The 16,018-nt window shown below is 37.5% G+C and overlaps 1 protein-coding gene across 3 annotated transcripts in view; it reads left to right on the top strand.

The window, feature by feature from the left end:
- spega (striated muscle enriched protein kinase a) overlaps positions 1–16,018 on the top strand; it is a 418,725-nt gene that overhangs the window by 156,475 nt on the left and 246,232 nt on the right. For all 3 annotated transcript variants that reach the window (XM_039756374.1, XM_039756377.1, XM_039756375.1), the window contains one exon: positions 8,133–8,225. In XM_039756374.1, coding sequence (XP_039612308.1) covers positions 8,133–8,225 — 93 coding nt within the window. The remainder of the gene's footprint in view (positions 1–8,132; positions 8,226–16,018) is intronic.

Below are 16,018 nucleotides of genomic sequence, written 5' to 3'. Positions count from 1 at the left end.
ATTCACCCCCCAAACACTTCTTTGGACATACTGAGTAGATACTGGGTTTAGAGATGGGATTAGTCTTGAGTCAATTAAAACATTTTTTATTGTCCATGTCATCTCCTCAGGCTAATCCATCACAAAAGAAATTCTAGAAAAGAAGTAAACTGCAAAAATGCATATAAAATAACTAGACAAAAAAAAACTTTAAATGGGAACTGTTTTTTTATTTAGCAAAAATACCTGCCAATGGGGTAAGCAAAATATTTAATAAAGTAAACTAAAAAATAATAAATACACATTTTTTTCATAAGTCAATAATTATTACAATAGGGAAAACAAGATTTAATGTCATGATATAAACTTCACTTGCTTAGATTTCATATTTTTCAGTGTAAGAACATTTCCTTAGAAACATTAAATAAATTAATTTAATTAATCTAGGGAAAATGTTTTTAAAGCAAAGTTAAGACAAAAAATTTCACATGGTATAAACCAGGTTCCCTGAAAATTAAAAATGGAGAAGATCAGTCAAGCACGGACAGTCTGTGGTATGAGCCTCAATTCTGCATACATTATACACTAACTACCAGCTTGGAAAATATAAAACCCAATTGCTTTTCCACTCATGTGAGTTAGCAGGACTTTAGGGAAAGTTTATATGGGAGAATACAGCAACAACAGGTCAATCAATGTTTAATATATAGAGTAGCAGGATGGTGAATATTATCAAAAAAAGCCCTAAAATTTACTGTGAACAACTTTGAAAAGTTAATTAAAATGACAAGAACAAAAAGGAAGCAAATAAAGCTAAGACTGAGAAGAATAGAAGGCTCCAATCTTAGTGTAGAGTAGAAGGGTATAGGTTTATGGGGCATTGGGGCTCCTTTAGGAACAAATGGGACCTGTCTGGCTGTGGCAAGTTACATTTAAACCAAACTGGTGGGGCACTAATGTGTTGGGGAGGCGTATGAGTAGGTTAGTCGAGGATTACTTAAACCAGGGAATGTGGAGCAGGGAGTTTAGGACAGGTTTAGAATGGTAAACCAATGGGAACAGAAAATAGTGAAAAAACAAATATGCATAATAATGTATATTCTAATTCAAAGTTGAAGTGAAAATATATAAGTAACACATTCAACAAATCTTGCCTTAATGCCAGAAGTTTCAAAAATAAAACAAGTGACTTGGAGTTGTATGTATCTGAGCATAATTATGATATTATAGCTAAATAACAAAAGATGGGGATATGTAGAACATAGAAGGGTATACATTTTCTAGGAAGGATAGACAGAACAGAAAAGGGTGGAGGAGGGTTTGTTTATGTCAAACAGATTTTAAATGCTAGTCTTCTTCAATTGGATGATAAAACCCATCTTAGTGAGGATGCCTGGATTCAACTGGAGAGTATTAGGGAAAGAGCCCTTATTCTAGGAGTGTGCTATAAACTCACCAGTGCAGACAGGAGGATATCATAGTCATGGGAGACTTCAAGTATCTGAATGTTAACTGAGCTGGCCTTGTAAATAGTGGAGTATTTGAGCAAAACTTTTTAGACACAATGTATTAAAGCACCAATGTGGGAAGGAGCCTGTCTAGATTTAGTATTTTGTAATAATCAGGATAGAATTGAGGGTATAGAGATGATCGAAACATTAGGCTCAAGTGACCATAATATAATACAGTTCTTAGTGCTTTCTAAGAGTGTGAATGCAAAGAGTAAAACTGCTAAGTTTAACACTGGTAGGACAAATTTTGAACAGATGCAGCAGACTCTTAGGGAGATGGACTTGGGTAAGCTTTTAAATGTAGCAACAGTCAAGAAGCAGTTGGAACAGTTTTATAAACATTTTTTATATAATGTAAGACAGGTTAATCTCATTATTTGGAATTACTAGGAAATTAAGAAAAAAACAGAATATCAAAAATTACAGGAAAAAAACAACTGCATAAGGCTGATAACTGCAGTGTAAATCGTTGGGTGTATGAAAGAATGAGGACGACCATTAAGAAGGATATTAGGGAAACTAAAAGGCACCTATAAAAGAATACTGCAGACAAGATGAAAGACGAAGCAAAGAAATTCTTTCAGTATTTTTGTAATATAAGAACCGTCAAGGAGAAGGTAAAGTGAATCAGGAATAGCAAAGGGAAATTTAAAAAAAAATCCAAAATAACGGACACGCTAAACTTGTATTTTTCTAAAGTCTTCACATGTGAGCAAGTGGATAACCACCCAGAGGTAATAGGGACTACTAAGGAGGTACTGAGTGATTTGAATATTTTAGAGGGAGAACTAGTGTTCAAATAGGCTGAAATCACTCACTAGGTAAAGATATTGTGTATCCTCAGGTGCTTAAGGAGTAAGTATATAAACCCTTGACATATATTTTTAGGAAGTCACTGCACTGGTGAGGCCTCATCTGGTGTACTTTGTACAGTTTTAATCTCCAGGCTACAAACAAGATGTAGAAATGCTAGGAAAAATCCAGAGAAGAAAGACTAAACTTATTTTAGGCCTACAGGGGATGAGTTATGAGGAGAGATTTAAACATCTGAGCCATTTCAGTTTAAGCAAAAGGAGACCAAGAGTTTACATGATTTACAGTAAGTGTTTAAAATTGTGAAGGGAATTACTACAGTGGATTGAGACTGTTACTTTAAAATGAGTTTGGGGACACAGTTCAAAGCTTGTTAGGGGTAAATTTGCTCAAACACGAAGAATTTTTTCTTCACATGGAGAACCACAGAATAAGTTACCAAGCAGTGTATGTGACAGTAGACCTTTAGGGACCTTCAAAACTGGAAGTTGATGTTATTTTGGAAGAACTACGTGAAGAGGACAGAAGGGCCTGGTCTTATCTAAATATTTATAATGTTGTTATATTCTAAAGGTGTAATATATTAAACAAAGTGCTATAATTGTTCTTAACAATAAATACAAAAGACGTTTTGGAGTTGGTGTTTAAAATGAGAAGAGATTTCAACAGTGAGCACTCATCACAAGAAATAATACTATTGTTTACAATAACACAACATGTGTAAAGAAAATAATAAAAAATAATACTGAAAAATGTAATGTTCAGTGGGTTGTGAAAATCCAGAAACAGTGCCCATATTTATTAAGCATGTCAGGGTAGGACAACTGGCTCAAAAATCTCAGAGAGACACAAATTTGGTCCTACTCTTAGTAGTAGGAGTAACAACACTTCAATTTAGTAAATTACTCCCAACTTCACTAGGCTTTTGGAGAGCTCATGAACTGTTGTAACTTGCTAGGAGCTGCCAGAAGATGATGTTAAGGCAGGGAGAAGTCAGCATGCATATTCTGGGTTAGGTGTAATATTTTAAAAACTCTGAACACAGTGATCTTGTAAAAATATATTGATTTGACAATGATGGAATAATATTTGAAACAAATCTTTTATGTCATATTATTGTTCCATCTACCCAAAGAAGACTTGCATTGTCATCCAAAATGAAAGTAACGTTACATTTTTTGGCCAGAAGGAAAATCCAGCTTGCAATAGTGATGATTTGGATGTATCACAACTAACCATATCTCGATTTTTGCACCAAACTTTGAACACCTTTACAACACATGAAGTAATACACAGATTTAATGTTAAAGCAAGCAGCATTAATAAAAAAATATTGGTTTTCCTGGAGCTGTTTGTGTGACTGATGGCAAGCACATGAAAATCCTTGCCCCATGTTCGGATGATCATGCATATTTGAATGACAAGTGATTTCACAGTATTAACACATAGGTGATCATGGAAAAATGCACTGTATTGTTTGCCAAGACAGAAAGACCAAGGCATGCACCAAATGACTGTTAACAATGAATGATCCACAGTCGTACTTTCCAAAGAATCATTTTAACTCTATTATTGCCACGGGAAATGCCTTGTAAAGTAATCGTTACTGAAACTATCAACAGCTATTTCTAAAGTTGCGTTTACTCTTCCAGTGTGCCTGATCATCTTCCAGAGTCACGTGCCATGCCTGTGATCCTCCCGTATATTCTGCAAGGCTCTATTTATAAAATGCCCCGAGAGTCTCCGCCTGCCTTTTGGAACTTTCCCTTGTAAAGTGTAATGCAAATGTTCTGGTGGTTCATGGAGTGTACAGCTCAGAATACCTGTGTGACATTTAGCTCTCAAGAACTCATCTTGCTCTGCCTATTTTCAGGATAACTTGCTGTAAAAAGTCAAGCAAAATGACACCTTTTTTTGGCTAACTAAAAAGATTACAATATGCAAGTATTCGAGGCAACTCAGGCCCCTTCTTCAGGCGAGATGTAATACAAAAACTGAAGTTCCCTGTGCTTAAATAGACACCAGGACAGAAACAGCATTGAAAAACCTTTAAGTGAGAAACCTTAAATGTAAAAAATGAATAGATTCCTTCAGGCTAGGGTTCATTTAGCAAGAGAGAAGAACAATGTATTGTCAAGATCTTTGGATGAGATAACTGTCCAACAAAATCTTTTGAAGTTTCTGATGAGTTTTTCAATACAATGTGGATCTGTAGTCAGGTTGTCTGTGTCAGTCTGAGAGATGCAAACAATCCTCATACCTGGCCATAAAACTCTTGTCTCTATTCAAACCATGTTGCAATGTGTTAAATTTTAGCATGAGTTTAACTTCCCATTCTTTTCTCTCTTGCTGTTTTCTGACTGTGATTTTAAAGGCCCTCTCACAGTGTCCATAGCTGTTGAAGTGGGTTGCTACAGGAACATCTGTGTTGCCACGTTTAATGTGGAACCTGTGTAAATTCATTCTCTGGTGGAGTGTTTGTCCAGTTTCTCCCACATAGAGTGCAGTGTCAGGACATTTCATGCAGAGAACTAGGTAGACCACATTAGATAATCTGCAGGAAAATTATCCCTTTATGTGATGTTCTAGTCAGCAGTGTGGTATAACTATATGGTTGGTATTATAAATGTGGGCACACTTTTTACATCTTTTCTGTAGGCAGGGAGATGTGCCATTTTCTGTTGCTTCACTTAGGGAGCTTCGGATAATTAGTTGCTGAAGGTTTGATGGTTGTCTGTATGCCAGGAGGGGAGGGTCAGGAAATACATTTTTCAGTGTTTGGTCATTGTTTAGCATTGGCTAAAGTTCTTTTAGAATTTTTCAAAGTGCTTCAAGATGTGGGTTGTAGGTGACAACAAGGGGGATGCGGTTCTTGTTGTCTTTGTTTTTATATTCCAGAAGGTTGTCAATGGGTATGGCAGTAGCTCTTCTTATTTGAGTGTCTGTTGGTTTGGGGGTATAATCTTGTCTGATGAAATCTTGTCTGAGCTTCTGCAGTTGTTTATCCCGGACTGTCGGGTCTGAGCAAATACAATTGTACGTATTGCTTGGCTGAAAATAATAGGATAATTTGCTGAACTCCTAGTCCTGGCTGAGAGTAAGTGCAGGATGCTTCATAACTACTTATCATGTTATACTCTGGGGTAGGACATGTTCTTATCCTAGTCAGACGTTTAGAGCAGTTCCTGATAGCTTTTCTGCACCCCCTTAGCAACTAAAAGAATCAAGTAAAGAAATGAAGAGAAATGACACATCAAAATAGGAATGCCATTTTCATAGCCTTTATGAGGCCTTAGATCATTATCAAAACATTGTCAAACATTTTTGTTAGAGCCTCTGCTTCTGACATTTCAGTTAATTTTAACAATTTTAAGAATTTTGGGTCATGTTTCCTGTAATCTATGATAGCAGCACTTAGTGTAGAACTGGTATTCAATTCTATGTGGTTGTGTAGAGTTAGCAATAAACCTATCATGGGTGCCTTTTGAATGCCAGAGGAAAACCAAACTACCCCATTTTCTACACAGACACAGAAACAAGAAATAGCCCCATACAGACAGAAAGTGGGCCAAAATTCAAATTCAGGACTCTGATGCTGTTACACTGTAGCACTTTATCACTACACAGTCTGACTATAAAATTAAATAGATGTTCTTATTTTTAATAGACACGGTAACATCTATTATTTTATTATAGACACATCTGCTAATAGACCTGGCTGGTGAGATACTGTGTCAGGATGATGTAAAACAAAGAGATGTGACACAGATAGTGTTGGGGTTTGAGGTGGAGCCCCATTTAATTTTCAGTTGAAAAAAATGTATATAACAATCATAAGTTTAAAATCTTGACTTCCTCAGCCTAAAGTGAGTACTCCCCAAGATGTCGATCTGCCTCTTTCGGTGGCAGGTTCCTTAATGAACGTCAACTTCCAGCATGCTCTTTTCTTAAATAGTGGATGGAGCAGAAGGGACAGGACTTTTAATATGGAATAGAAAATGTCATCACTGATCCTTTCGGTTTTCTTCCTCTGGTCTAAATGCAAAGAGGGTGACTGTTAGCTCTGGTGTAAGACACTCTCTGGGCGCACATGTCTGACAATGAATTTGGGTTTTGAATTCAGATTGTAGTTATTCTGAAATTTTTTCTGTGTGCTCGTTTCATGTTCTCCTTGTGTACAAATTAATTTACAATACTAAATTATTTTGAAGGGTATTTATAATAAACAATTGTACAGCTTAATAAAGTTTATGTGCTTGTGAGACTCCAGCATTCTTCTGTCATTCATCCACCACCTTCAGCGCCTTTAAAGGAATTAATAACTTATAGAATAGATTGAATTCATTGTCTGAAAAGAACTTTCTTTTTGCATTTACATTTAGTTGGCAATACATTTTATCTGTTTATTTTATAAATACTAATTTTCACATTAGCTGATATCAAATTAAGAAACTTGTTTTGGTTATAAAAGTCTCCCAAATGAATACTTGGCAGAGTATTATTTGATAATAGTAGTTGATAATGTTCAGATTCCACAAAGAAGAACCTTCAGGTGCCACCCTAGGTTTGCTGTATGATTCTATGCTAAGCACTTATCTTGTTACCACTCCTAGTTCTGAAGGTGCATCCTGTAGAATGTCACCCAGTATGTGTAATGGGATATGTTGACCCTTAAAGGAGCTTTATAAAGGGTAGTTTTAATCAATAGATTGAAATGCTGATTTTCTCTGTTTTTCTACTGAATATTCTATAGTTGTAAGGTATGTCAAGCTGGCTTAATGATCAATCCAACTGAGAGTTTCATTAAAAGTACTGGGAGATTTATATAAAAAAGCCAACCATGAGATCAATTTGAACTGCAAGGCAACAATATAATACATTCAGTGGAAATCAGGAAAAAAAAACTCCGGCTGTACTAGGCACACATTGCAGCAGGAAGTCTATTAAAGCTCCTGATGAGCATCTTCATCAAAGATTTTAATGACAGGTTATGGGCCTAGATCTGCAGAATAAAGCAGAGATGTTAACTCCACTTGCTTTTTATCTGAGGTGCCAGGGTGAGCAGTTTTATAAAGAAGGTCTGCTTGCAAATAATTCTCTGTCTGTGTCATGAACACCAGTTGCTATAGTAACAGTGCTCTCTTGTCTGCTTTTTCGTGCTGCCACTATGGAAGAGAAGTTTTCCGCTCTTGCCGAAAGCAAAGTTATGGTAATAAAATTGTTCTCTCTCTCTCTCTTTCTCTCCATCTCATTTTTTGTGGCTCTGTGATTGCTATCTCTTTGCTTTTTGTCTCCCATTGTTGTCTTTTACTTATTTTATACATAAATACTTGACTGTATTGTGTCTTTTTAAATACCCTACCTGTTTTCTGTGATAGCTTCCTGCTCTTCAGCTATGTTCTTCCACTCTAAAGCCTTTTAAAAATATTTTGCATTCTTTTCATGCCTGATCTCATTGTTAAGGCCGCAAAGTACTCAGCTGCTTAAAGATGAACTGTGATATAATATAGTCATTGATTCCTTGCTTATAAGCCAAGTCACCCCCACCCCCACCAGATGGCAGGATTCCCTGAAGGATCACTCTGACTTGTAATATGAATAATATGAATATTACTGAAGTGTGGTTTCTCATTTTAACCTTTCTACTCTCTCCAAAGACCCTTCCACAGATTTTCTGTTAGTTGTAAATCTGCCAATTAGTCAGTAAAACTCAATGATCTTCAAGATGACCTCCGTAAATTTTCTTTTTTCATTCTGTGACATCCTTCATATTTTGTAACACTTGGACTACAGTTTTCCTGACAAGAGATTTATGTTCTTGTTTCTTAGACTCAGAGACAACCGAAGACGAGGCAGCCGATCCTCAGATACCGATTGAATCGAAAGAAGGAGGAGCCAGGCATCCTCAGGATAAGGCTGCAGGTAATTGTTAACTGTGCTCTAAATAGTATTGAGCACAAATGGTGGTGCTTATATGTGTATATTAGGTATGTATTATAAATTCATTACAAAAAAGTACATTACAAAAGTACTAGACGTACTTCATATTGTATTGTAACGGCCAACCCCTTACCCAGCCGGCAGCTACACTACCAAGACCTGTGGCCTGGATGAATTACTGAGGCTAACCTACATATACCAAGCCGTACCTCTAACAAATAATATTTTCCCCTCAATCGACGGTTTAAACACAAGCACAGAAAAGCAGATATGTAAAATAGGTATATAAATATATTAAATGAAACACAGTAACAAAAAAATGAAAATTCCACATGTAGAAAATATATATATAGATATGTATATATCTACATCTAATAACAAACCCTCCCTTGCCCCTGTAACATATAACAAACACAAAACACAAATAACAATAATGAATGAATACTGAAATGGCAATGATTGTGAACTTGAGTCCGGGTATATTACTGTCCTGAATACGGATGACTGATCAACAAAGAATGGATGCGTTTGAATATCCCGGAAAAATGGAACAATCTCACCGTGTTTCCTCTGCGTATGGTGGACAATGAAGTCCAACCCCGGGGTTTCTGGCTATGATTGAGCTGAAGTGAATCCGGCGGAATGAAAAACAAACTGGATACAAAGTGTGATGTGAAAATTAGCAGGAAATGATGGTTCGTTGTCGTTAAAGTAGATCTCCGTCTTTCTCCTTCCTTCCTTCTTTCCCTCCTGATTCTTTAAATAGTAAAGAGCCGGATTTAACTGAATGTGAGCAGGTGCTTTCCATCCTGGGGCTGCCGTCTCTCTTCCTCATCCGTCCCCTCTGCATTTACAGGGACAACATTCACTGACGTACACATAACAAACAGTAAACGGGACAATGGAAATAAAACGCACCCAGCACACACATTGAATACATTATTACTATGTAGCTCCGCAACAGTATCATATGGTAAAGTTCTTGGGCTGTGCCATGAGATGTCACAATAGAACATTTAAGCACTAGGAATTACTTTCCTCATAGCACTTAACTACACCAATACTGTATTTGTGTCATTATTTAGTAGTGGGTGGCACATTGGTACACGGCTTAGTGCTGTTGTCTAACAGGTCCAGCATCCTGGGGTTGATTCCTGTGCCTGTTTGACACCTTTCTGGATTCTACACATTTCCCCATGTCTTTATGGGTTGTTCTGTAGATGCTCTGATTTTCCTCAGAAAGAAGTGCATGTTAGTAAGCGGGTGATTCTGAATTGTTTACAGATAGTTGTGTACATATGGGTGATACACAGTGGGTTGGCACCCTAACTGGGGTTTGTTCCTGACTTTCATTGATGTAACCAGAGTGTGCCCCAGCCCACAGCAATCCTGTATTGGATTAAGCAGCTCTGAGAATAATATATCAGTAAAAGAATATGGGATTGACTTCACCTCAGGACCATCATGGCTGAAAAATAAAGGACTGGCATACAGTAAAAATGATTAGAGTGGAAAAGATACAAGTTTAAATAATGTTAGATTTGCCCATTATTTCACAATTTGCTTAAAGCCCATCACTATGCTAATTATTTCTTTTTCCCTTTGACCTATCCTAAAGTAAATTCTATTTAGCCATTAAAAATATTCAGAATTTTGTTGAATCCTGGCTAGCATGGAAGTACTTCTGCTCTTTCATGGAATCAGCACCCTGGATTGGACTCTCATGTCTGGAGGTCATCGTCTAAGTTGAGGCTATATGATCTCAAAATGTTTCATGGGGTTTTTCTTCTGGGTATTATGATTGTTCTTCCACATTCCCAGAGATGTACATTTGTAGTTGAGTGGTCACCAGTGGCACATTTTTGGGGGCTACATTATTGGCCAAAAGGCTCAGTACAATTCGTGTGTAAGCAGCAGGGTTTGAAAAAATATGACTCATGAATGACAAAAGTAAAATTCTCTGATTTTTATCCACAATTGCTTCAAAAATAATTTTCAGACTGTCCTTCTGTGACAGTATCAGACACAGCAGTTGAAATTTATGAGGCAATAACAAAAATAAACATAAACATTACACCGATAATAATTTCTAGGAAGATAAATGACTAATTTACAATTTATAATTTCATTTGGTTATCAATCCAAATGCGTTCTTGCTCTGTGCAGAAAACATCCCCACCTATCACTTGTACACTACACTGGTTCTGGATTTCGCAGAGTAATTATATCAAACTAATAATTAGAACACAGCTATATTCTTGTCTAGTTGATGCTTATAAATAATTTTATATGAAAAATGATTCCTGTTTCTCTATATATGAATAAAATCTATGCAAAATGTATCTTAATTTTTCTCTATACATCATTTTAATTTTCTATTTACATAGATTAACATATTCAGATATGTTGGAGGGCGGCAAATTGAAGCACCGCCCCGCCCTGAACTCTAGCTACGCCACTGGTGGTGACCCTTGATTTTCCCCCCATGCATGTGTGGGAACTGAGACACACTGACATCACGTACAAAGCTGGTTTCTGCTTTGCTTCCAGTATGGCTGGTGTACATTTCCTGAACTTAATGAAATGGGTTTAAAAATGTCAAGTTATCTTGGGCCTGGTCACAGTTATTATGTGGCACCATGATGGAAAGCAAACAAATATGTGACATTATACTCTTGCTTTTATTTAAACATCTTTATACTGTACATCAGGGTGAATCCTTCATGTAAGGAAACTTTCAGGCTCCACACACAGTACAATTATATAATGCTGGGTGGGTTAAGTGACTTTCGCCAGGGTCACACAATGAATTAATGGTAGCAATTAAACCAACAAGTTTGTGGTTTAAAGTCAAAAGCATTTTCCACTTCACCACACTATTTTCCATCAATATCTGTTTTTTGACAAGTGGCAAATTAATGTGTGTTTGTATTACAGACAGTCTCAAACCAGACTTGCCTTGTGGCTGTACACATTAGAAAACAATGGCAAACTGAAACTGCTGACAAAATGTAAAGCCTGCAATTTGATACACAGAGGAGACTGGGCTGATTCAAAATACAGCTAAACACCTTTATAGATTTATTGTGGATTATAAGATGGCTGGTTTGGTATATTTGATTGACCCAAAGAGTAGTCAATCAGTGCTTATGCAATTTTAATATACAGGAGTAATAAATAGTGGAAGTGGGTGCATTGTATTTGACTGAAAGAAACTTAAACAAATGTGAAATTTAAGGTACTCCGCTTTAAGTGAATGACAGCCAGGAAGGTTGTGAAAATCCCAGTGACACTAAATAAATGTAGACAATATTCAAATAACAACAAAACGGTGTAACCAAAAAAACTAAATAAGCTACTTGCAAATACCGCTATAATATACATCTTCTTTCCACAAAGAACTAATCCACATTAACATGGATACATTTAAAAATGAAACTCTGTCCATTCGTTTTGTCTTTCCATCTACACTGAAATGATCACTGAACAGTAATCCTTTGAAAATGCTCTCCAAAATGTACACATTTATAAATGCTTGGTGTCATATTGCATTAATGAAGGGAAAACTGAGATTCTTGAAGAACGATGGCATATAATTATCATCTAATCAGGCACTGACTTGAGTTTGGTTGTGATACTGCCCTTTGTAATCTCATCATTAGTGTGCAGATACTCTTTTTCTAACTTCTCTGGAACAGCTGATGGAGACTGATTCTTGAAACACCCAATTATTTCGCTGTATTTCTTGTAGCAGCACTTGCAGTCTATATTTTCCATGGCTTTGGCTCCCTTATATTTAATCTTTGTTTTCGTTGTGATTTACTTTGCATTTGCTCTGTAAACAAATATCACTCTTTCCTGACAAAGCACACATGCCTAATAGGAAGGAATGATACATTTTGGTGTATGAAATCAATCTGAAAACAATAGTATGGACAGAATACTTTTGAGACTATAATGACATTTGTTCGTGTTGCCATGGAACCTAAGAGAAGAATCAGCTGTTATATTAACCAAGAGTACAATTAACCTCATTTAGGTGCCTCTGTTAAATAAACTGGCTGCAAAGAAAACTGGCTACCATTGGTATACAGTGCCTTGAAAATCCCACAGTTAATCTAATATAATGCGCCTGTTGATTACAGAACTGTTCTGGCTATTGTAATTTTGCTCTCAGGAAGAAACTGAAAACTCCACACAGGCAAGGTTAGGCTTAGGGTTAGGATCAATATTACAAACCATTCCTTATAAGAATATTCAGATGTTACTGTGGCAGGATGCAGGAATGACAGGTCAAAGCAGAAAGGAAAAGTTGGGACAGCAACTGCGTTGCCCGTTCAGTACTTTGGTCCAGAATAAAAATCACACCTTCCAGTGAAAAAGTAAATCGCCTCTCGGGCACAATTACAAAATAACAAGTGTGAGACTTGCCCAGACACCACCAGTCGGAGACCACATCTTTATAAAAACCGCACATTTATTTCTCAGAAATAAATACAGTCCCAAACACTACACAAAGCACACAGCAATAATTACCCACAATGAACTAAACCCTTAGCTGCATATTTCCTCCTGGGAGCTTCGTCCTGCTCCCTCTCCCGACTCTAGCTCTCAGATTGCTGGGAGGCTGCGCCTTTTATTCCCGCCCGGATATGCTCCAGGTGGCTGATGACGATCTTCTGCCACACCAGGAAGTGCTGCCCTTTGCCCCGGAAGCACTCTGGGCGTCCCTGGCAGGGTCCTCCGCCATTTTGCCAAGTGTGGCGGAAGTAATGTTCTCCCAGGTTCTAGGAGGCTTAAGATGCCCCCTGGCGGTGGCCACGGACCAAACAGTCCAGAACCCTTTTTCTCCTTTCCCGTGGTCCTCTCCTGCTCTAGGGCGGTTGCCCCCTTGTGGCCCGGAAGCTACTCTTATGACCTTCCGGTCCATTTAGGCGTCCCTGCCAGGTCAAAACCCCAGTCGTCTGTGACACAAGCTCTTTGGCTGTTAAAATAAGGGTTGTTCACTAGAGCTCCATCTTGCAGGTCATACCTAGCGGAAATGACACCTTTTTCTTCTTCTTATAGTAGACAAACAGCAGGGGCAGGGTTAAGTGTCTTCACTGGTTGGCTTCTCAGTGCTCAGTGTGGGGAGAGAAGGAGAAGAGAATGTTAGCGACAGTGTCTCTCTTGCCCTGGCGGGTTATCACATACCTTAATCAAGCCTGTGAGGAGTCACTCCAATGCGCATGCGTGACACTACAAACAAACATAAATTGTCATATATAATAAGACTAGATTTGTTTAGAAGTGTACATTATGTATAAGTAGCCCTAATCAACTCACCTACCATCAATGTATCAAATCAACAACATCATCATTTTCTGCGTCAATGCAGTTGAAAGAGCTATGAGAATCTTCTTCAGTTAAATTACTGGTTACATGAAGTTTTGAGTGGTTCAAGCAACAGGACAACACCATTCTGGGAAATATCTTTCACACACTGTCTTTAGTTCTGTTGTGACTGATATCTCCTGCAATAGCTACTGCTTAATTGTGTATGCAGTTTAACTGACATATCATCATAAGCTTCCAGATTCATGGATGAACATCACATCACAATGAATTCCTGTTATCTACACTTACAGTTAAGGTTATCCTTCTTAACAAGTCTGGCTTGGCTGAGTTACAATCAGTCATGTGTCCATCTACTTGATTTCTCAAACATTTCTTTCCATTACAGGATTGCAGATGGTAACCCTGATCACAAAGCAGGTAACAGTACTGAATAGGACATCAAATCATCACAAGACATGCTCACAGAGGGCCATTTTAGAGTTATCAGTAATCTTACCTCCATGAGACTTCAGAAATGATTTTTGTGCAAATCTATTTTTGTTACTTTTCTGTTGTTTTCTGTGTTTTTTTTTTGTCATGTATGCACTTTGAGCAACTGTTATTTGCTATGTATGAACAGATTTGGAGTCTCAATGGGAATGACGTCTTTACTCACTTTGCTGGTGGTGTGGATTAAGAAAAAGGTTTAAGCCCATACGTGTATACATATACAGAGGAGTTATCAGCATTAAAGAGAATAGCATATATATATATTTTTAGACATAATCAAATAGCTACATAATGAAGGTGTAATTTACATAACAGCAATAACTAGATTCTCCAGTAATACATGGAAGAGTTTAGAAAAAAAAAGCTCATGATGGTGAATAATTATTTTAACTCTTTCAGGGCTGATGTTGACTTTTGTCAAAAGGAGGAGTTGATGATGGTAATCAACTGTAAACTGTGACAAAACCTACCATTACATTTTAGTTGGACTCTCAATGCTAGAAGGAAAGTTCATTGCTTTGACCGCGATTCCCTGCCCTCTCGTGAGTAGCAAGGTGCACACAACGGCAAAAATTGCACTGACGTCTGGCGAGAGATCAAAGCGAATGTGTAAAGCAAAATACTCCATGTTGTCTATTATCTCTGAACTGGACTATGACTTGTCGGACTCAGGTTTTTGATACAAGTGATCGAAGATGAATGTGAGGTTTCAGCTTCAGCTGATCGGTCCCCAGCTAGTCATGGTACTGACAATGTTCACCAGGGAGGACTGCCACTTAACAATGATAAGAGGTAGAAACCAGATTGCAATGCACTGCGAATGCGTCCCAGCCACGCAAAGACAGCCTGGCAGCAAGCAAGCCGCACATTCTTGGGAAACTGACAGCCACAGCATGCAGCAATAGACGTTTAATGTTGACTTCTGAGTGAAACCTTTGCTTTTTGGAAAAAATATTTAGCCCTCAAAGAGTTAAAATAGATTCCCAAACATTTCAAATTATGCATAGTCTAATAACATGACATCATGTTTAGTCCATAGCCCAAACTAACTTATATAAAGGACCCCAAAAATAAAGCAATGGCAAATGGTACACAACCAGACCTTAAAACACAAAGTGTTCAAATTATATGTAAACCCACATAAAACCAAATTTTCATTGACCCTCTGCTCATGGGTGTGCTGAGTAATTATTGTTACCAGGTGTGAATGCTGAAAATCCTGGCAAAGAAGGAAGAGCTATGGGTGTGGCCAATATGTCTCCCAATTTGGTAGAAACCTGAAGAACACATATGCAGACATGGAGAGAAGATGCCAAGGCTCTTGAGAGATGAGGCAGCAGTATTAATGATTAATTGGTCTAATTTTATTTTATAGTGAAGTATATAGCAGGGATCATGACATGACAGAACAACTATGATTACAATATAGCATTAAATCTACGAACTAATCAGTTCAATCAAAATCCAAGGCAGGAAATACAAATAGTTACACACAATGCAATGATAGATAACGAGACAAGGTAGGAAATATATCAGTAAAATTTTGGCACCAAGCATATCATCAAAAGTAGGTTTTGAAATTCAACATCAGTTACAATATATTGTTTATTACTAAACAAGTTTACGTATGTGATAAATTGTGGATATGGCTTATTCTGTCCCTGAGCGAGGCTTCTCTCCCACGACCCAGTCCGTACGGAGTGTGCGTCGCCCCACTGGTTGTAGTGAACATGGACAGATAGTTTTACTCACCAAGAAAGTCAAGGCTGAAAATCTGCATACTTTAATATAGATTTCATGCAAGAATTCATACAAGAGCTAGGACGTGAAAACCATTGACAACTCGAAGGTAAAAGGATAATAATTTCCTTAACCTAAAATACAATATGGCGGAAGGTAAAGCAAAGACTTTAGCAGCACCAATAGCAAAAAGGGAGCTAGGGACATAC

This window comes from Polypterus senegalus, chromosome 6, assembly GCF_016835505.1.
Source record: "Polypterus senegalus isolate Bchr_013 chromosome 6, ASM1683550v1, whole genome shotgun sequence".
Classification (NCBI taxonomy): domain Eukaryota; kingdom Metazoa; phylum Chordata; class Cladistia; order Polypteriformes; family Polypteridae; genus Polypterus; species Polypterus senegalus.
The sequence above is the reverse complement of the archived record's forward strand: the minus strand, read 5'-3'. Positions and strand labels throughout refer to the sequence as shown.